This window comes from Ovis aries, chromosome 4 (assembly GCF_016772045.2).
Source record: "Ovis aries strain OAR_USU_Benz2616 breed Rambouillet chromosome 4, ARS-UI_Ramb_v3.0, whole genome shotgun sequence".
Taxonomy (NCBI): Eukaryota; Metazoa; Chordata; class Mammalia; order Artiodactyla; family Bovidae; genus Ovis; species Ovis aries.
In genome coordinates, this window is record NC_056057.1 from 95259482 (window position 1) to 95280813 (window position 21332).

General features: G+C 51.0%; 1 protein-coding gene and 1 long non-coding RNA gene across 10 annotated transcripts in view; one reads left to right on the forward strand and one right to left on the reverse strand.

Moving 5' to 3' along the window:
* Window positions 1-8754, forward strand: part of NRF1 (nuclear respiratory factor 1) — a 127313-nt gene extending 118559 nt beyond the window's left edge. For 5 of the 9 annotated variants that reach the window (XM_060414825.1, XM_060414827.1, XM_060414826.1 and 2 more), the window contains 2 exons: window positions 1504-1545; window positions 3817-8754. In XM_060414825.1, the coding sequence (XP_060270808.1) occupies window positions 1504-1545; window positions 3817-3980 (206 nt within the window). In that variant the 3' untranslated portion in view covers window positions 3981-8754. The remainder of the gene's footprint in view (window positions 1-1503; window positions 1546-3816) is intronic. The other 4 variants (XM_060414828.1, XM_042248819.2, XR_009600433.1 and 1 more) reach the window with 3 other exon arrangements.
* Window positions 8755-10672: 1918 nt separating this feature from the next.
* LOC121819427 (uncharacterized) lies at window positions 10673-14495 on the reverse strand. The gene is made up of 2 exons (XR_006059676.2): window positions 11697-14495; window positions 10673-11247 (listed from the first exon to the last, which is right to left on the reverse strand). It is a non-coding gene; the product is annotated as an uncharacterized LOC121819427 (long non-coding RNA).
* Between the last annotated feature and the right edge of the window lie 6837 nt (window positions 14496-21332).

A 21332-nucleotide genomic window follows, 5' to 3' on the forward strand; every position in this document is an offset into this window, starting at 1 on the left:
GGCCCGCAATAAAATCCCTTGACCTGCTGCCCTTGAGGCTGTGCTGATGCCAGTATTTGGCATACCTTGTACCTCATACTAAACATGAACCAGAGCCAGGCCTGGCCTTGAAGGAGCCCTCAATCTAGGGCTCAATCTAGGTTGATGGGGAAGACCTATCTACATGCATTAACCAGACCTAGCCAGATTATATCCTACTGTCCAGTGCTTACTGAGAATCCCAAGGAGGCTGCTCTCAGTATTGACTAGAGCTGGGATAGGCTTCCAAGAGGGGGGTTTTAAAGGGGAAGGTGTGAGCAATAAGGGAATTACAGGTAGCAAACAGCTTGAGCAAAGGCCCAGAGAAAGGAAGGTTACCAGTGTGTTAAAGAATTGAGAATAGTCTAGGGTGATGCCCAGAGCGCAGGGAATGAGGGAAGTAAGGCTGGACAAATCACAAGAGTCCTGAATGCCAGGCCCAACATTTGAACTTTACTATCGGCTTTGGGAACCTTTTAACTAGCGTCAGGGAATTTGAAAAGTTTGAGCTTGGGGAATGACATGTTATAAAAAGATAACTTGGGTGGCAGAAAGGAGTGAATGGAAAAGGGAATTGACTAGAGAGATGTGAAAGCCATTTGCAAAGGTCTAGGTGAAAAACATTGAACCCAACAGCCTTCTGAAGCTGATGTATGGGCTGGCCCTCTCCTTCCCCTTTCAGGCCCCAGCATGGCAGTGTGAGGACTGTGGGCCATGCCTTCTATTCTCATTAACACATAGCAGGGTAAGCCTGGAATCCTAAAAACGTTGACTTTGTTACTGAAACCCTGAACAAACGGATACATACAAGCCTTGAAGTGAAGTGGCTCAGTCGTGTCCAACTCTTTGTGACCCCATGGACTGTAGCCCTTCAGGCTCCTCTGTCCATGGGATTCTCCAGGCCAGAATACTGGAGTGGGTAGCCATTCCCTTCTCCAGGGAATCTTCTCAACACAAAGATCAAACCCAGGTCTTCCGCAATGGTCTGCGCCACCAGGGAAGCATCAACAAATACTTATTTCCAAACTGTCAACAGTTATCCCTGGAAAACAATTAGATACAATTTAACATTGTAAAATTGACATGTTATTTTATGTTTGATTTTTTTTTTTGCATTAGGAAATATTCTGATAAAACATCCCTTTTTACAATTAATTTTTATTTTCATCAAAGTGATACACAGTTTTAAATGACAAAAAGAACTAAAAGGCCTTAAAATATATATATATATATATATATATATATATATATATATATATGTACGCCAGAGGCAACACTCCATGTTCTTTTTTCTGGTATGTATGTGTATTATTCTAAATAATAGTCATATTATTTCTTGAGTTGAGACATTATCACAATTTTCAATAACTCAATTTCTATGTTTATATTGTTATAAACATAAAATTTTTATAAAGGTAAAACTTGTTCACTGCCACGACGAGTGGGTATGGTTAATCCTTGCTTTTTTTTCTTCTACTTTTTAAGGAGTAATCACCGGTTCTACCCAATTCTGGAAGACCCCTCGAGGTACTCTATCCCACAAGCTCATGCCACATCCCCTGTGCCCTCCAGACGTACTGCACAGCCCCCGTCCTGGGCCCTCCTCCTGTCCCCAAGCTCCCTACAGTGGGTTCTCTGTCTCCTGGACCCCACAGCCACTTATTTCTTAAGTTTTCCTGTCTCATTTCTTTGGGGAACAACCTTCAGAGCGTCCAAAGAAAGTGTGCACAGGTAGCCGGCTTTTACAGCCCTTACAAGTTTGAGGAGGTGTTTATTCTGTCCCCACACTTAATTGGCGTGGGTGTCATTTCATGGGCTGGGGAGAGAATTCTAGGCTGAAAGCATTTTCTCTCAGAGGTTTGAAGCCTCTGCTCCATCATCATCTAGCCTCCAGGCTTGCTTTTGAGAAATCCAATAATGATTTCCAGTTCTTTGTATGTGACTTTTTTTTTTTTTAAACCCTTTCTCAAATCCTTTGGGATCTCTGCTTTACCCTTAGTGTTCTGAAATTTTACAAAGCTGTGTCTTAGCATCCGGATCTTTTTTCTTCTGTTCTGCTGGGTATCTAATGGGCCTTTTCAATCTGAAACTCATGGTTTTCAGTTCTAGAGATTTACTTGCAATGTGTCTGATAATTTCCTACCTTGTGTTTTTTCTAGTCTCTAGAAATCTCTTTTATCAGAGGTTGGATCTCTTAAGGTTTCCTACTTTCCATCTTTTAATCTCTTCTGCTCTCTAGAAGGTTTCCTTGACTTTACCGTCTCCTCTTTCTGTGGAATGTATTTCATCTATTTGATTTCTTTAACAAATTTTCTCTCATTTTAATAAAAGTATCCGTTTGTATGATACAAATCTTTTCTGTCTCTGAAGATATTAGAGTTAGGGCCATTTGTTTTTGTGTCTGCTCCCCACGTTGTCTGTAGCCTCTTGTTCCTTGAGAGTGAGGCACTGAAACACAGCTGCTGGGCTGTGCAGGGCAGAGCTGGGCGGCCTGCAGGCCTCAGGGTGGTTAAGTATCAGGACTGCAGGCCTGATACTTTCATTGTCTCCACACCCCCGGCCCCTCCCCTCCCCACCCACCAGATACCTCATAGATCTTCTCTGCGGCTTCTCCAGGTCAGCTTCTCAACACAGTGGATGAACTTCAGGTGTCTAGTCAACAAAGACCTGGGTGTTGGGATTGGTAGGACCTACTGGTCCAGTCAGTTGAATACAAACTGTCAGCTAACTCCTATCTTTCGCTTCTTCCTCTCATTCTGCAGTAGCTGAGCCTCCATGCCCTGAGAACTCCAGGACACAGGACGTGCAGCTTCCCCTTCTTTAATGTCAGAACCACTTTATGTATGCTCTGCATCTCCCAGAAGTATACTGGGTTGGCCCAAAAGTTTGTGTTTTCCCTAAGATGCTATTTAAAAACCCAAATCAACTTTTTGGCCAACCCAATATATTGCCATCTCTTATTCATATCTCTTTTTTCTCCTTCACTATAATTTTTGTTTTATGAGGAAGAAGAATTTTATATGTGCATTTATTCTGTCTTATTTGATTGGAAATTCTTTTTTTTTAATGTCATATAAAATTGTCAGTTTTCCTTTCTTTGGAAGGACTGCCCTTTTCTGAAATTATTCACTTCTTCCTCTCTTTCTACTAAACACTTCTTTTTACTGTGAAATAATAGTGACATTAGGAGGTAGTTGGGATTTTTTTAAGTTGACCCCAGAATTTATTTAAAATTCCTACTGGTCTATGAAATCTAAAATCATAAAATTAACGACCTAGGCTTTAGGAAAAAAAAAAAAAAGCTGACCCAGAAGAGAGGGACAATGGCCAGAAGGCAGGCTAAGTTTAAGGGAGAAGTTTTTTCAAGCTGAGAGAAACTTGAGCATAGGCAGAAAGAGGGTTGAAGTCAGTGTAGCAGAATATCCAAGAACGTGAATGGTGATCCCTCCTAGAGAGGAGGGCAGTCAGAAGAGACAGGCTTGTTGGGAGGAGAATTCGTCCCTGAGGGGTCTGTGCGAGCCTCCTAAAGTTGGAGAGAGGCAGGCAGGCGGGGTCATCTCTTGGCACATTGGGGAGGCCCTGTTCTGAGGCATGTTTCTGTACCTTCTCCACATCCTCTTTCCTGATAGTCTGTTTTAAAGAATTAAAATGGGGTGGGGAAAGGGATGTCTTTGTGCCTGGACAGTGGGTATGCAGTTACCTGCGGCTGCAGACAGTGAGGGCTGGAGCTGATTGCCCTGTCCAGCCAGCATCTGGGAACCTATGCCCAGCACTGACGGTCTCCCCTTGTCTCCCCAGGACTGGTCCAGATCCCTGTGAGCATGTACCAGACTGTGGTGACCAGCCTCGCCCAGGGTAACGGGCCGGTGCAGGTGGCCATGGCCCCTGTGACCACCAGGATATCGGACAGCGCAGTCACCATGGACGGCCAGGCTGTGGAGGTGGTGACGTTGGAACAGTGACATGCAGCCATGCCATGGCATCATTTTCTAGTCTACTTCAAAATTTTTTACACGTTTGCAGAGGTGCAATCAAATGGAATTAAGTCTCTCGACTTTGGAAGAAAAGTTTTGTTAACCTTTTTTTTAAAAAGGAAGAAAGGCAGTGGATTTTGGAATTGCATTTTTTAAAAAGCACCACTCTTGATTTCCTGGGATTGGTGGAAACAGATACTGCGTTGTCAACTTCACGGTCCCGAAAAAGCCAAATTGTGGCAGGACTTCTTTCTGCGGAAACGTGTGTATACTTCGGTGTGTGTATGTGTGAGTGTGAATATATGTATATGTGTACATATGGATATACACATTTACATATATATATAAAGTATATATATATATGTGTATATATATATATATATAAAAGAAACCCGCATGGAATTATCTGTATGAAATCAAGGTGAGCTGTGGAAAAATAATTCACCCAGTTTAGTGGGTGTAGGGTACGTGGCCAGACAGCCACCTGGTTTTGTTCATACCAGGGTCATGCGTTGAGCTACTGACAAACTCAGGCAGAGGTGACCACGCCCTTCACCAAAGCTGCCTCCCAGTGGCCACCCAGAACTCTCCCTGCTGGACTCACCTGAGAACGGAGGTTCCGGATTGGGGTGAGGTCCAGAAACTGTGCTTGCAAGATCAAGGGGCCACGTGGTCTGGCAGCTGAGACGCTCCTCGGGCTGGCCCAGATGCTGACCTTGCCACAGGCAAATGAAATGTCTTTAAAGCTCCCAGGCAGGACCGAGAGGGTTTTCTTCAGCCTCCCATCTCCTCCCCTCCCCAGGAAACCTTCTCGATCTCACGACTATTAACCCGTCGCTTTGGTTTTAAGGTCAGTCCTCAATTGGTCATGTATATGAACTGAAGGTGACAGAAGTATTAAAGGTTTGAGGAGTGTGTGCGTGTGCTTGTGGGTGTGTGCATTGTGGAGAGAGAATGAGGGGGTGAGAGGAGTTGGAAGGGGAAAGGAAGGAGGGAGAGAAAAATCTTTTAAAGACCAGGGTGCACCGATGGGAGCAACTTTTTCCCTTCCTGTGACTTCCTGTAGCTTAACAGAGGAGACGAGAACTGACAGGGGCTCCTGGTGTGAGAAGGCTGGCCACCAGACTGAGGAGCATTGGAGAGAGAAGGGCTGAGGGTGCTTCCTAAAGTTGGAGAGATCAGGCCCAATCTCAGAATGGACCTTGCAGCTGTCCCAAGGTGCATCGTGCTAGGCCCAGGCCCCACAGCTTCCTTCTCACGGCTGTTAATTGGTCTGGGTGTTCTTTGTAACAAAATTCTGTGATTTCTCAGCCACAAGCCCTGAGTCTCCAGGGGTTAAATTCACCTGACTTTTTGACAGGCCAAATCTCTGCTCCTTGAATACAGGGATGACTCTTCCTCGCTCCTCCTGGGCGCCCCCCCGCCCCACCCCTGCCACTCCCGTGTGTGACTGTGTATTTAATTTTTTTTTTTTTTAACGCAACATTAAAAAGATTCTTCACATCTTGCTCAGCCTTTGAGAAAAGTTTCAGATTCTTGTATTTGCTTGTTTTATATAAAACTATCCAGTGTTCTTTGTATTTTTTTTTTCCTGTACGTAATGGGGGGAGGGAAGGGAAATTTACATAAAACAGTCCTAGTTCTACAATTTGTTATTTTTTTAATTATCATTTTTTATCATCGTTGTGAAACTGTCCAGGGGCTTTAAAGTCCGTGTTCCTTTGTGGTGAAATACCCTCCTGATAGTTTGAGAAATTGCCAAGAAGAAGAAGAAAAGCAGAACCCCAGTAGCAGAGCATGGATTCTGTGTCGTTTTCCATTCTGTCTATTACTGCCTCATTCAATAAATAGTTAACAGTGTGGCAACAGGAAGTGGACTGTTCCATCTGTGGAGGAGCACTTAGCCTCTTAGGAGCTCTCTTTGGGGCTGGCTTATTCCGCTTTGGAAAAGGAATAGGTGCTTCTATTCAAGCTCAGTGGTCTTTGAACCGTGTTCCTTGGTGTTGCAGAGCCCTATAAGGGGAGTGCGGGAGTGGAAGGGGGTGGTTCCTGCCTGTCTTCCTTCACCAGAACGTCTCTGTTGAATCAGTTTTACAAAATGCTGTCCAGGGGGGTTATGGCAGGGGGGCATCTAGTTTAAAAATTCCTAAAGATGGTTTGAAAACCTCTTCTCTGGAGTTCCTTTTTTAGGGGTTAATTGCATTCCACATTAAAATCAGGGTGGGTGGCGGCACTTGTCCATCTGTGTCCTCCCCACGTGAGTGTTGCTCAGTATTGCAGTGGATTTTCCTTCTTGAAGTGGGGCCCCTGCCTTTGTTCCCTTAAGGCCTCCCTCCTTGGCTTCTCTCGCAGCTCACTACTTTAAAGTGGCAGCTGTCATTCTTCTACCCATACCTCCTGCCACACCCCCAGCTTCGGGCCCTTGCTAAACCTCCCAGTGGTTCTGCACTCCCACGCTTATGCCCACTGCTTTCCTCAGCTCAAAATGATGCTCTCCTTGCCACCTCCATCACCCCTTTCTTTCCTTTTGTTAGGTGTTTGGGTCTGTTTCCTGGTAATAAAGATTACAATAGTTGAATGCAGGAGGCCAGACATGTTTTCCTTGCTGACTGACAGTGGCTCAATAAAGCCAGTGCCACCCTTCTCCCTTCTTCTTACCCAAATGGCACATCATCATCTATTGTCACCAGAGAGGGTGAGCCAGAGAAAGGATTGGTGGCAGCCAGATCAAGCAGACGTCATTGCCATTGGGCACCCCTGCAACAGATGGTTGTCTAGAGTACCGCTGTGGGGATGGTGTCTCTGCATAGGCAACAGTAATTCTGTTTGCCTGGCAAGACCCAGACGCTGCCTGTTCAGCATGTGTTGAAACTCTGTTTGGTGGGGCTGATGGAAAACTTCACTTCCGTTACTACCCACATCACCAGCAGGCTGCTGACTCAGCTGCCGACAGGGCCCCTGCAGGTGGAATCAGCGAGTAAAGGGGAAGCCGTTCCATTGTGAGAGGGGAAGGAGTGATGGAGATGGGCACAGTGGAGAGCATCTCTAAAGAGTGGCCCCTCCTGAGTGCTCGTGGACTGTCACCAAGCAGGAGGAACACGGGCCCTGCAGTCCTGTCTTTTAAATTTTCCAGAGAAACTGAGGAGTCCAGATTTGTGCATGAATCTCCCGATTTCAACAACAAATTAAAAGTCTTTTACATAGTCTGCCAGCAAAAGAAAACCCACCTGTAGACCAGCTCTGGCCCCAGGCATCAGTTTTACTTTAGTGAATGCCTACCATGTGCCAGGTGAATGAAGCATAGCAGTTGCCCAAGAAACAGGATGAGACGAGATGTTTTTGTGTGACCAGACTGCGGCAGCCCAGTGTGATAAGGTGCCATCTGGACAGAGGGATGTGGCAGCAGGGGTTCTGTTAGCTCATTTTGTCTGCTCAAGCGTCCTCTGCAATGAGTAGTTTATCATCTAGGCTCCAGACAAGGATCTGGTGCTCACCGAAACCAAGACCCCAGGCTCGGAGTTCTTGGCTTTAAGTCCTGCATCTGAGAAGATCCATTGGCGATGCTGGTGACCAGTGGAGCCACCTGAGCTGAGATGAGTGAGCTGAGGAGAACCAGAAGGGCAGGGAAGAGAAGGGGCTGCTCACCCTGTAAGAAGAGCCCCAGCCGCCAGTGAGCCCTGGGCCTCACTCAGACCCAGACAAGGCTCATTTCCTGCCACTTGTCATGTCGAAGAGGGCCTGTCTCTGCATTTACCTTCCTTCCCATCTGCTGCTGTTCCTCTTCTCTCCTCTATCAGCACCCCTCCCAGCCCCCTGCAAAGCATCAGCTGTGGATGGGGTAACTCTGGGCCTGTGGTAGGTCCTTTTGGTATTGGGAGGAATGTCGAAGCTTATCTGGAGCAGAGGCTTCGTGGGCTGAGGAAGACAAGCCCACATTTCCCCTTGCACCTCCATCTCAGTGGGCTGTGGGCCGCCCAGGTCATCAGGCCAGGCCAGCCTGTGGCCTCCGCACAGCTTGTTCTCAGATGCCAGCGTCAAGGACACCCATTAGTGCATCCCATCTGGCCTCTGCTGTTTGCTACAGGTTGGCAGCTGTTGGAAAAGATCCACCCGGGACAGTGGAGACAGCCCAGAGGAAGGAGGAGCACAGAGCGGGGAGATAACGGCGTTAGGCCTGGACTCTCAAATAGCTGGAGAATTCTGCTCCCACTGCTGCTGGGCCCCTGAATGAGTCCCCAGCCCACTCTGAATTTGAGTTTCTCCCTCCTGAAAAACCAGTGGGCTGTTAGTGGGTGTTTGTTGAGTACTGGAGTGTATTTCTGCAGAGTTGGAGATGGGGAGGCAAAGGTACCAGGATAATACTCATCTGCAGAGCAGGGCCAGGACCCCCAAAACCCAGTTCTTACCCAGAGCCACCTTGTAAGGCAAGGGCAGGCCTGCGCCCTAGCCCTGTACAAAGGCCTTCCTAGCTCTGGTTTATGAGAACCATGGCCTGTCTGCAGTTAAGAGTGTTTATGTGGTAGCAGTTAGAATAGTGAGCACTTGTACCGCTCTTACAGTGTGCCTTGTTCTAAGAGATTTACATATACATTAAGTTATTTATTAGTCTTTGCAAAAGTTCTGTTACTATCCCTACTTTACAGATGAGCAAACTGAACCACAAAGATGTTAAGAGGTAGCTTATTTAATACTTGGGGAGGGGAGCTAGAAATATTCCCCAAACTTAATGGCGCTTGTCAATAAAATTGGTGGTGTAACTTAACTGGGTCTCAACTCAAATTTCTTCTGAATTTATTTACCCTTTAAGAAACTAATAATTATCAGTTATTAAATGGCTGCTCTGCACAAGACACTATGCAAAATACTTTACACCTTTATTTCTAATCCTTTCCACAACCTCAGATGGAGGTTAGATTCCACTTTATAGGTGTGGGAGCTGAGACCTGGCCAATCCCGAGAACTAGTGAATGGAGAGCTGGGGTCAGACTACTAAGCCTGCCTCCAGAAGCTCAGCTCTTTGTGCCAACCTCTCAGGGGACAGGTGACATAAAATGAGCTGCACATCTGGATTCCCATGTTTTATATACATAATTTATGGCTGTGCTGGGTCTTCACTGCCATGCAGGCTTTTCTCTAGTTGCAGCAAGAGGGGGCAGTGTACAGCTGGCCAACTCCAGCTGCAGTGTACAGGCTTTTCATTGCAGTGGCGTCTCGTTGATGAGCACAGGCTCTGACACGCGGGCCTTCAGTAGTTGTGGCACGTGGTCTCGCGGCTCCCAGGCTCTAGAGCACAGGCTCAGTAGTTGTGGCGCACTAGCCTGGTTGCTTTGCGGGATCTTCCCGGATCAGGGATTGAACCCATGTCTCCTGCATTGGCAGGCGGATTGTTTACTACAAGCCACTAGGGAAGCCCCTAGATTGTCATTTTTCAAGTAACCTCCAGCTGAGTCCTGAGCTCAGCCCACATGCAGCCTCTCCCAGTGGTCAGTGTGTTCTGAGCAGGAACTAATTTAACCCAAGTGTGCCATACCAGGCGCATCCTTGCAGTGGCTGGGCTTTTTCATCACATGCACACACCCATGCACACATTCATCACATACGCGCACGCACACACCCAAACATACATAGGAACTTGTATACAGGAAGCGACCAGTACATCCCACTGAATGAGAGACCTTAGTTTCCCAGGGGTTCCTTATTTAATCAGAAAAAACAGAACCCCCAAAACATCCATTCCCACGTTCTCATTACTTCCAAATAGTTCTGCAAAAATCCAATGTTAACTTTGTTAAATGTAAAAATAATGTTTGACGTAAAAATGTTGATTTTATTGCTAAGAAAAATCAGCCCTGTGAGATTGTCCCAAGGGTGAAGCATAGTGAAGTTACTGGTGCTCGAACACGTTCTTAAGTACAGTCACTTACGCTTTTTTTTTTCTGTCTGCACTGCATGGCATGCAGATCATAGTTCCCAGACCAGAAATCAAACCTGTGCCCCCTGCAGCAGAAGCTCAGAATCCTAACCAGTGGACCACCAGGGATGTCCGACATTATGCTTTCTTTTAAAAACCCCAGGAGACACTTCCCTGGCATCTGAGTGGTTAAGGCTCCAAGCTTCTACTGCAGTGAGCACAGGTTCAACCTCTGATCAGGGAACTAAGATTCCACATGCCAGGAAGTGTGGCCAGAAAATTTAAAAACTAAGTTAAAAAAAATTTTTTTAACAAAAGCCCCCAGGGCCCAAAGGCAGAGATCAGTTGATGTTAAAACCCAGGAAGCTCTGGGCAAGGAAGCCAGGCCAAATCTTGGCAAAGCTGGGTTGTGATGTCTTCAGTTAAGCCTAAACCTCAACCAGTCTTTCGGCTCCCCCGGCCCTTGTGTGCAAGAGACTTCTAAAGCTGGGAGGGACATGAGCCACCACCCATCATTTAGGCCATGAAGGTTAAGCTTACAGGCACAGAGAAGCCCAGGGCCCTGTGACTGGTGGCATTGTACCCAGACTTCGGACTCGGTGGAAGTCATCCATACCCCTGCGGCCCTCTACTCCCTGAGTGCCTCCTCTGGCTTTCCCATTCAGACTCTCAAAACCTGAAATATTTTTCTAGTTCCCTTACCAGAACTATTTTTATATAGAGCTTTTTCTTTTTTTAATTCACAAGAGTAAAATTAAGAGAGACGAAAGACAGAATAGGATTCTTTATCCTAATCCACAGTTCTCATCGGTACAAAACACTGGTTACACTATGGACAACAGACGTTTCTGGAGATCCTATATCACCAACAGTGTGGAGTCGCTTGCCTCTCCCAATGAAGTGGCTGAGTCGGGTGTCACTCCTGTTCCGCAAATAAGCCAACGGAGCTGGCTTGGTCTAGGCCGAGCATCCTGACTGTGAGTCCTGGCCTCAGTGTCCCATCCATGTCCCGGCATTGCCGGGCCCACCTGCACAGACTGAATGAGATGGCACCAAAAGCTCCTGGGGTCCACTGGGGATCAAAACCATTCAGGATGTGAACAGCAGAAATCCGGAGGTGCCTGACAAAGACTGGCCGGTGTCCTCGGAACCCAAGCTTGCATTCCCCAACCGGGAGGGGTGGTGTCGGGGAGGACACAGCTGATTGGCCTGCTGGAGTCACGTGTATCTCCGGACTAATCAGCCTTGGGGCGGGGTAGGCTGGCCGTCCCATAGGTAGAGCAGCCCTTGCAGGGGCTGGGATATGGATCCACCGCATGGCAGTTGGCATCGTTTCCACCGAAGCTGCGTCAACGAGAAAAAGGTGAAGCTGGGATCCCAACAGCTTCCCCACTGCCCTACATTGCCTCTACGAAGATCCTCCTGAGTCTGTGAATGTCTTAAGTCAGAAAATTAGGAGTGATTGGGTAATCAATAGTGTGCCCCGTCTCCCTGCTCCCACTACCCCCAATAACCTCAAGGTTTTTAAAAAGTTTTAATGATACATAATTTACATTCTATTAAGTGCATTCACTTTAAAGTGCGTAAGTCAAAAAAAAATAATAATAAAGTGCATAAGTCAAGGGGCTTTAGTGTATTTACAATGTTGTGTAACCACTACACATTTCGAATTTCACATTTTCATCATCCCCATAAGGGTTTTTTTTTTTTTTTTACATTTTTCTCAAAAAATAATTTGAAGCAGGTTATATAAAGGATGTGTGCAATGAGATTTTTTTAAAAAAGGAACTCACGACCAAACAAAAAGAGGTCACACGGTTGCCAACTGTGGGGTCAACATAGTGGTATGATGAAGGTTCCCGTTTCGCTCACAGTGAAGGGGTTCCTGTAACTAGAAGAAAGGAACAAGTCATCAGTTATTCAAAAGAAAGCACCAAAAAAAATTTTTTTAAGGTTAAATGGTAACTACATTCAGAATCTTCCACATTTTTTTAAAGCATTGAGCATTACTTTAAAGTAATGCTCTGCCATAAGTGTTGGCTGAAGCTTGATCTTCAGGATCAACCTTCCAGGAATGGAAGTCTCCCCCTGCACTGGCTCCAATGGGGCTTCTCAGGGTGAGAGACTGGCTAGAAAATGAGGCCACAAGGAAGACTCCTTCTTCCCAGCCTGGGCACTCAGCCCAGCTGCATCAACAGAGACACTTCAGGAGGGTCTTATGTGTGTGCTTTCGATTTTGAAGTCATTCTGGGAGAGGCTGTAGGTAATTATTTGCAGATCGCTAGGAAAAGGGAGGAGGAGAGACCAGCATGATGAGCAGCTGACCACTGTGAGTCACTTGAAATGGTGCAGCTGGAGGCTGCTCGGGGGTCTCCCATTCCCTTGTCATTGGGAAACACAGCTGAGGACATTCAACCCCTAGGTTTTCTAGAGAACCACCAATCATAAGAGCCTCTCTCCTCTAACAGGGCTTCTTGTTTAGTCACTGAGTTGTGTCCGACTCTTTTACAACCCCATGGACTGTATAGCCCACCAGGCTCCTCTGTTCATGGGATTTCCCAGGTAAGAATACTGGAGTGGGTTGCCATTTCTTTCTCCAGGGGATCTTCCCAACCCAGGGAGCAAAGCTCAGGCTCCTGCATCGGCAGGTGGATTCTTTAGCACTGAGCCACCAGGGCTTACTAAGAGGCAAGACCAGCCCACCTGCCTCCAAGCACCACTCCAGCTGATCCGTCCCCAATTTGTATAAGACCTGCAGGGAACTGGAGAGGCGCTATTGGGGTCCTTGGAATTGAGGAAAGTGCTTATAACTAACAGGACTTCTGCAAAACCAGGCTCTGCCCCCCATTCTAGAGGCTCTGGACCACACCCTCATCCCCAAATACTGCAGGTCCTGCCTTCCCTCTGAGCACGGAAGAGGGTGAAGTTGAAGTCAGTATTGAGACTGAAGCTTCACGTGGTCTGGGCCTAATGATGCACCATATTTACAAAGCTATGGAATTCACTCAAAACCTCATTAAGGAATTAGAAGGGAGAGTCAACAGAACAAGGCAAAGGCAGTGACAGCGGAAAGTAAAACCCACCTTGTGTTTAAACCCACCAAGGCAAGATACCTTTGGTTACATAAAAGACACCTCAGACTTGTGGGTTCATCAGTGGCAATGAAGGGTTCTGTTTCCACACAAGGGGGTGCTTCTTCGGGCATCTCACCTCCCCTGATAATCTTCACAGGAAGTTGTCCTTGTTCTCCTGGTCCAAAAGGCTTCCAGCTCTCGCCCCTCCCCCATGTCACCTTCCCAGGAGCGCTGAGGAGGCAGAAGCCTGGCTCCCAGAAGAGAGAGACCTCCAGGGCAGGGCAGATAACATCAGGGGGTGGGGAGCACACACATTAGACCCTCTAGAAGTGTCTCTGTTAATGGAGCTCAGCTGGGGGCCCAGGCTGAGAAGAGGGAAGCTTCACTGCTGCCTCCATCACCCTCCCCAAGCCAACTGTTTCCCTTTCCGATGGGCCTCTTACCCTGAGAAGCCCCCGTGGAGCCAGTGCAGGGGGTGACTGCCAGTCCTGGAAGGTTCAGGTCAGCCATCGGCCAACACTTAGGGTAGAGCTTTGAGAACCCTTATATGAGACTAATCCACCATCAAAAACCCACAGCCCACCAGCCCTTCCATTGCAGCAACTGGCTTTCCAGTGTCTGGTGTTTGAGAAGAGACATATCCGCCATGCATGCAAAACTCGTGCATTAATTTGCAGTTTGTTCACCATAACAGCACCTACAAACATTTAAAAAGCTGTGTGTGATGGGCTTCCCTGGAGGTCCAGCGGTTAATAATCTGGCTTGAAATGTGGGGCCTTGGGTTCAATCCCTGGTCAGGGAACTAAGATACCACAAGCTACAGGGCAACTAAGCCCAAATGCCTTAGCTAAAGAGTCCGTGCGCCACAACAATCCCATATGATGCAATGAAGGCCCAGCATGCTGCAACCAAGACCCGATGCAGCCAAATAAATAAATATTAAAAACAAAACTGTGAGCTAACACCTAGATTGTGGTCAAGGAGCTTAAGGAGATGCAAGAGACCCCCTTCCCACCTTGGCTGAGGAACCGGCCCAAGTCTAAACCTGACAAGTCACAGTCATCTGGTCTAGCCCCCATCTAAGGTCCCATTCCCCGCAGCACCCCAACACCTGGGTGTGACATCTCCAGAGATGGAGAGTTAACCCATCTTAAGTCACAGCCTGACCTACCCGTCAGGAAGTTCTGTGAGACAAACAGAATCTGCTACTCTGTAAAGTCTTTCCATTGTGTCTGGGGCCACAAAGAACTGTGAAGGTCTCCATGCCTTCAAATACTTGAAAACAGCTTTCACATTCCCACTCTTTTTCATGGCTAAAATCTCCAGTTCCAACATTTCCTAGAGAGTGGTGAGCTGTTTCTAATTACAAAGTGGACTAGATGTCCTGAATGACCCTCCCAGGGAAAACCAAAAGAGCTGCATTTAAAAAATATTTTTAAAAACACATCTTTAAATGTATTACTGAGCTTGCAATAATCAATCCACAAATGGGAACCTTGCTCCCTGGACTGTCATTGGTCTGGTCCAGCTCACTGCAGGTGCTCTGAAGACGGCACCAGACCCTGACTGAGGCACAGATACAGTCTATCCACACCCACCCATCCCCATCCCCCATCCCACCCCCCTAACACCACCCACCCCCATGACCTGATGCTGTCCCTCCTTCAGTGTCGTTCCAGGTGAATATGTAGTTAACCGGAGTCATCAGCTCTTCCTTCCACCCGCATTTCATTACAGCCTGGTTTCCTCCATTCTTGCCCTTGTCCAACTGATTTTTCTTCTAATCATAGGGTTTTACACTTTTCCTTCTCAGATGTCAACTTGGTGCTTCTCACCTATCACTCTGTCCTGGGATCTCTCAACCTCGGCTCTCTTGACATTTGGGTCAATCATTCTGTCATGGGGAGCGATCCTGTGCGTTGTAGGGTGTTGACCAACATCCCTGGCCTCCACACACTAGATGCTGGTAAGCAACTCCCACTCCAGTTGAAATCAAGTGTCTCCATATTGTCCAGTGTTGCCCAAAGGGGCAAGAATGCCCCCACAAGACCACTGTTCTGGCTGTCCTAGATGTATCAACCACATGCTCCGACTGTAGCCTATGGCAAATGACTCTGGTGGGAGCAGGATTGTGTCCTCCAGCCTGAGCAGAGGGGCGAGCCCAGGGTTCCTCAGCCTCACCTCGCACTACTCCTTCCCGACTCTTCTGGCATCTCGTGGCTACAGCTTGGTCCTCCTGGAGCTGGCTGTTGCCCGAGTCCCTCTCCACGTGATCCTCTTCTCTAAGGCTCAATCTAGGTGCTACCTTTACTCAGAGCCCTGCCATGGGCACCATGCCTTCCTCTCTGGGCCCAGTGCCTCCTACCATCATGGCACAGACCTGCCCTCCATCCACACAGCTATTCATACCTGTCCTGCCACCCCAGCTGAGCTGTATGTGCTGAAACAGGCCCCGTCTACACTGGCTGCCGGGCCTCCATCGGTGAGCCCAGCCCTTTGCATCAGGGTCCAACAGGGATATTGGTTGGCTCAAGGGAGCACCTCCCTTTGACCTAAGGGACCGAGGGGCTACATGCACCATGAGTGTTCCTTCCAGTCCTGGGGAACTTGGGATCTGGGGATAAACAGGATCCTGGAGGTGCGAGCAGAGCCATGCAGAGTGTGGAAGCTGGAACCTGATACCCTGTCGCATTCCAGGGCCTCCCCATTACACCCTCTGTTACACACCTTGCTGGCCCTGGCATGAAAGTATGAGTGAGACCCTGCCGGGTCCCCAAATAGCTTTCAGCGGATGGAGAAGCAGACCTGCCAGCAGGTGCTTTCAATGAGGAGCCAGGACTGGGAGACAGGTGTGTCCTGGGCGTTCAGGTAGCTGCCAGACCATAGACTCATGAGCACAGATAAAGGCGGGGGCAAGACCCCCCATGTGGGTTCTCCTAGCAGAACACAAAGAGAAGTCAGGAGCAGTGACAAGGGGCCAGCCTGCCGAGGCAGGCCAGGTCACACGAGGCCTCATAAACCATGTAAGGAGCTTGGGTTTATCCTGGGGTTGGGGAGGGGGGTGCCACGGGTCAGATTAGCACCGAGGACAATCTGGGGGCCAGGCTGAGAGGTAGCTGTGGAGACGGTGCCCAGGTGCCCCCCATCAGACCTGTCTCTGGTCTCATCACCCCAGCAACCATGGCCCCTGGAGAGGGCAGGGCCTCCGCAGTGGTTGAAGGGGCCACAGCCTGGGCAGCTCCCTTCCTGCATGCAGAGCGGCGTTCACAGCCTTGGGAGGCAGATGGCCAGGGCTCTGCTTCCCTGGATGAGGTCAAGGTGCTTCGTCATCCGTCCTGATCCTGGCTGGCCCACGGCTGTGAGGATTAATTGAAATCACAAAAATACACATTGCAAGTTGCTCAAAGATCGGTAGCTTTCTCCTTGACTATATCTGTCCAAAGTTCCCAATCCCCACTCCTGATTTCCTCAGCTGTCCCCAAGACCCCAGATCATCTCATTCCTGTCTGCCCCTCCAGGCCTCAAAAAGCCAGCCTGGAGCAGGGAAGAGGCCTGGGGTGCTTGATGCGGATGGCCTGACCTCCTGCCCCACCCACCTCCTCGGCTTTAACGATAATTCATTCTCATCCGGCCGTTTCCCCAGTGCTCACCCTGGAGCACCACACAGGGGCCCCGCCAAGCGCAGCCCAGGCTGCCCCTCACCACTCACAGGCTTAGGAACTAAGCCCTCCAAGTCAGGAGACCCATGTTCCCTCACGCATCTACCCAGGCTGTGTTTCTGGTTCTCACTCCAGTCCAGCCCCACAGCCTCCATCCATCCAGACCACCATTTCCTCTTCGAACCAATGCCCGGACCACTGCCCCCACCAGGGACCTGTGCCCGTGTCTCCTCTCTCCGTTCCTTCTCCACCTACTGCAGGTGGTCTTGCCAAATCACTCACCTGATCGCATCACTTATCTGCCTTCCATGGCTCCCACTGCCCCCAGGTTCAAGGGCAAAATATAGCCCCTAAAGCCCTCAACAATGGCCTCTTGCCTTCCAGCCTGGCGTGGTCCCCAAGGAAATCTGGGCTTTCTCCAACAGGCTCCGTTCCTCCTCCTCGTCCTCATCCAAGTCCCATGTCACTCAGCCCCCAGGGCTCCCACGTCCAGCAAGTGCCCCTCGCACCCTGCATGCTGCCTACTCCAGCTACACAGTGTGGCATGCCGTGAGTGCTTAAGAAATGTCCAGCATGAGGCAGAAACCCACACTCTCCCTGTGCCTGGCTGTAATTTATCAGGTTTTCTAAACTCCCGTGAGTGACGGTCCCTTTCTCTTTCTTAAGAGCTTGGGCTCAGACGCTCTCCTCTGGGGTACACATCCTCAGCAGCCTACACCTCCCCCACCCCGCCCAGACTTCCTCACTTAGCCCATCTCATGCTGAAAGGCTGCAGCTACATGGACCAGGGCAAGCCTGGAGTGGGCGGCCCGCCCCTACCCGCCATCAGCCCCGGTGCCTGGAACCGCTGACCACCTTGAGGGCAGGAGGTGGGGAAGGACAGCTAGAGCTACAGGGGACAGGGTTTTCCCAGAAATCGGGGGCTGAGCAGGTCTGGGGGCTTGGGAGCAGAGGGAAGGATTTCGCATTTGTATTTGTACAGTTCACTGAGTCAGAATACATGTGTGTGAGCACATGTGTACACACACACACACACACACACACATGGAGCTCTAGCCCCACTGCCCCTGAGCCTTCTGCAGGGGCAGGAAGTTCCCCAACAGGCCTGCCCCCAACTACTCTCCCACCTCCCCTGACCCAAGCCAGGTTCTTGACCCCAGGGTCTGTCTGAAGGAGCTCCCGCTGCAGCCTGGGCCCTGGGAAGGTGGGTGCCGTCTGTCAGCAGACCCTGAGGCACACCCGCCATCCACCCAGTGGAGAGCTGCAGCTGGAAGCAGGGCTTCAGCCCAGGGGCCACCAATTTCCAAGGGACCTGTTCCCCTATTTATGCAAATGGCTTAAACATCAGATCTCTGGGGCCTTTGTCCCACCCTCCCGTCCACCACTGTGTCAGGAAGGATGCCTGGGGACAGACGGCCAGTCCTCTCTCTGCCCTCATTCCCCCAGACAACAGTCTAAGGGAGAGACCTGCTCTCAGTGAGACAGGGAAGGGGGCCCTCCCCCGGGGCCTCAGAGCCCACCCTGAACAGAGGGCCTCCAGGTAAAGGGTGAGGAGGCTCCCCACCTAGAAGAGGCAGGTGAGGGCAGCGGACCCCCAGTGTCCCTCCTTCCTAAGCCCTGCAGCCCGCCCACTCCCTCACCTCAGCCTGGACCCCAGCCCTCTCAGTGGCACTGAGGGCCCCGGAGAATGGCTTGCCGGCTGATTCAGAGACCTGTGACCTAGGGAGGCGCAGGGAGACGCTGAGTTCACTTCCAGCTGCGCCGCCCTCTGCCACTGCCTGGTGGTCCGGGGGCCCCTCCTCCTCCGCAGCGGGGCAGCAGGTCTGGGTGGAGCATGGACCCTCCCTCGGCGGCCGGCGGCGGAGTTGCTGGCCGAGCCCTCACACCATAGTTGGCAAGTCTAGAACCACCGGATCCCATTACCTCACCAGTGTGAGTTCTACCATTGCCAAAAATGGTGGGAGGCAGGCGGCGGCGGCAGACCTGGGACCCCGCAAGCTGGGGGAGGAGACAGGGACAGTTAGCGTGGTTCATGGAGGGCTGGCGGGAGGCACCCTCCCCACGACTAGGATGAGGTCACTGTGGTGTCCTTCCTGGTGGCGGCCCTGGGGTAGAAGCCAGCCCCTCCTCAGGCCCTCCCTCTCCTCAAGACCCCTGTGCACGGCAGAAGGGAGAGAGGGGGGAGGGGAGTGCAGCGATCAGGACTAGCCCAGGCCCCGAGGCTATGCCCACCCACTCTCTGGGAGACCCCACAGACAGGGCACCCCAGCTCCAGGCCACCAGCTGGTGGTTCAGCGGGAGATAGATGTGCTAAGGAGGACAGAGGGGTTTGGGATCTGGGGTGCCTCTCTAAACCTCTGCGCGGGCTCGAAAGAAGAGACAGCTGAAGTGGCAGTGCTTTGCTGTTTACCAGGCACTCCATGTCACGGTCCCCTTTGATCCGGGAAGACCCCTCCCATGACAGTCCCTAGAGCTTAACAGTCACCAGCTGGGCGCTCCACTCCACAGGTAGGAAGGTACATTCTGTACATAATGCTCTTCCCTGTATGTGTCTGTGTTAGTGCCTCAGTCGTGTCCGACTCTTTGCGACCCCGTGGACTGTAGCCCACCAGGCTCCTCTGTCCATGGAATTTTCCAGGCAAGAGTACTGGAGTGGATAGCCATTCCCTTCTCCAGGGGATCTTCCCAACACAGGGATCGAACCCTGGTCTCCTGCACTGCAGGCAGATTCTTTACTGACTGAGCCAGCAGGGAAGCAAAATACTCTTCCCTATCATCAAGCCCCAAAGACGCAAATCAGTCCACATGTGGGGTCTCTTCCCTAAGGACGGTCAGTGAACACCTGAGCAGGGCCTTCCCCCCCCACCCCCCGCCCCGACTGGGCTCAGGTAGCTACTGGGCCCTTGACATCACTCATCTTGGCCGGTCAGTGGCAGGAATCGCCAAACCAGAACCAGCTTATCCCGTCCACACAGAATTCCTCAACCAAGGAATCCACATACACCCACACCTGCCCCACCACTCCATACACTCCTGGAGGGTTAGTGCAATCTGGTTCCCTAAAGTAGCACCTCCTCAGGCCTCCAGGTAACTTACCCCAAGGACAGCATGCACCTGAGTACCACATCCCCCAGATGTGTGCAGGCCCTTTCCTACGGAGCATGGAAGCGTCTTGGGTCCTCAAGTCTTCAATCAGCAGGGTGGCCCAACCTTCCATGGCTGGAAGGATCTATTTGCCCTACAGGCCCCCTGGGCAGTAAGTGGGCCCATTTCCAAACCAGAAGCCCAGGCTGGAGAAGCAGCTGTTTGGGAGACTGATCCCATCCCACAGGGCTGGGGGCCTGAGCAGGGGCAGGGAGACTGCAGCCACCGTCACTGGGAAGAAGAGAGGTGCAAACAGAGCCAGGCCTTCCACTGCACCCCAGTGGGGTGGGGTGGCTGCAGCCCAGGGCAGGGCCAGCGGGCCTGGGCCTGGTTACTGGGAGAGGAGGCCCCACGGGGGGAAGTCTGCGTGGTGGTGACGGTGACGGCACTGAGGCCTGTGGGGGCACCAGCACAGAGTGGTCCAAGACCATTCCCAGGGACCAGCAACTTGGCCAGGAAGCCCCCGAGGCCCCCACCATCGTGTGTGTGTCTGTGCGTGTGTATGTGTGTGTGTGTTGGGCAAGGTCGGGCCCTTTCCACCTTCATCGGCCACGCCCGCAGGCTGCTGGGCGCCTGGGGAGGGGGGTCTTCTCTGCCTCCGGCGTGCTAGCACCGCAGCCCCACCAGCAATCAATGGAGCCAGATCACATTTCGCAGAGCTGGGCCGGGACTGGGATAATGGCGGGGATTGAATAAGCAAATGGAGTGTGGGGGAGGGGCGGGGAGTCTGGAAAATCCACTTCACACTGCCCCTCCAGGGAGCTGCGATCTCCAGCTGCCCCAGCGCCCCCCTCCCCGGCCCGCCATCCCCGGCTCCCCGGACAAGGGGCCCTGCACTGGGAGGCTGACACCCGGGGAGTGGCTGCTCTTGAAAAAAACACCAAAATGGAGAGCAAAGTCCTTCCCAGAGACCTTCCCACTCCGACAAGAAAATGCTTTCAGCTGCAGCGGCAGAGACTTAAGTCAGGCTGCAGGAGTTCCTAGGGGACACAGGGCATTAGGATGGGTTAAACACCTCCCAAACTGAGAGATGCCTGCTGAATGGGTAGAGCCCTTCTTCCTCTGGGAAACACGCAGAGGATTCAGGCCCCCGTTGTAATGGGTGGTGAGGAACAAAGGTGAGAGCAGTTGGGGAGGCAAAATGGGGGCGGGGGCCTTCCCCACCACACCCCAACTTGGGGAGGAGTGCTGGCTGCAGGGGTCCTATCCTGGGGTCCCCACTCTTGTGGGTGAACTCATCTCTCCAAGCCAGGAGGAGCTGGGGCCTCAACTGGGACTGAAACTAACTGGGGCCTGAAGTCTTCCCCAGAGGAATCCCTGAGCTGGGCCCGCCGAGGCGGGGCTGGGGGGCATGGAGTCTGGCTGGAGGCACAGAACCGGCCCCTCCACACTCCCAACCGGCCAGGCTCAGCAGAGGTGCCCACCTGGGCAGGTGTGCTGGTGGCGGTGGGGTGCAAGAAGCAGAGCCACAGGAAGAAGCACAGCCCAGCTGGAGGCCACCCAGGGTCTGAGGGCCCACCGCAAAGGGCTGCCCTCCGGAAGTCCCAGGGAC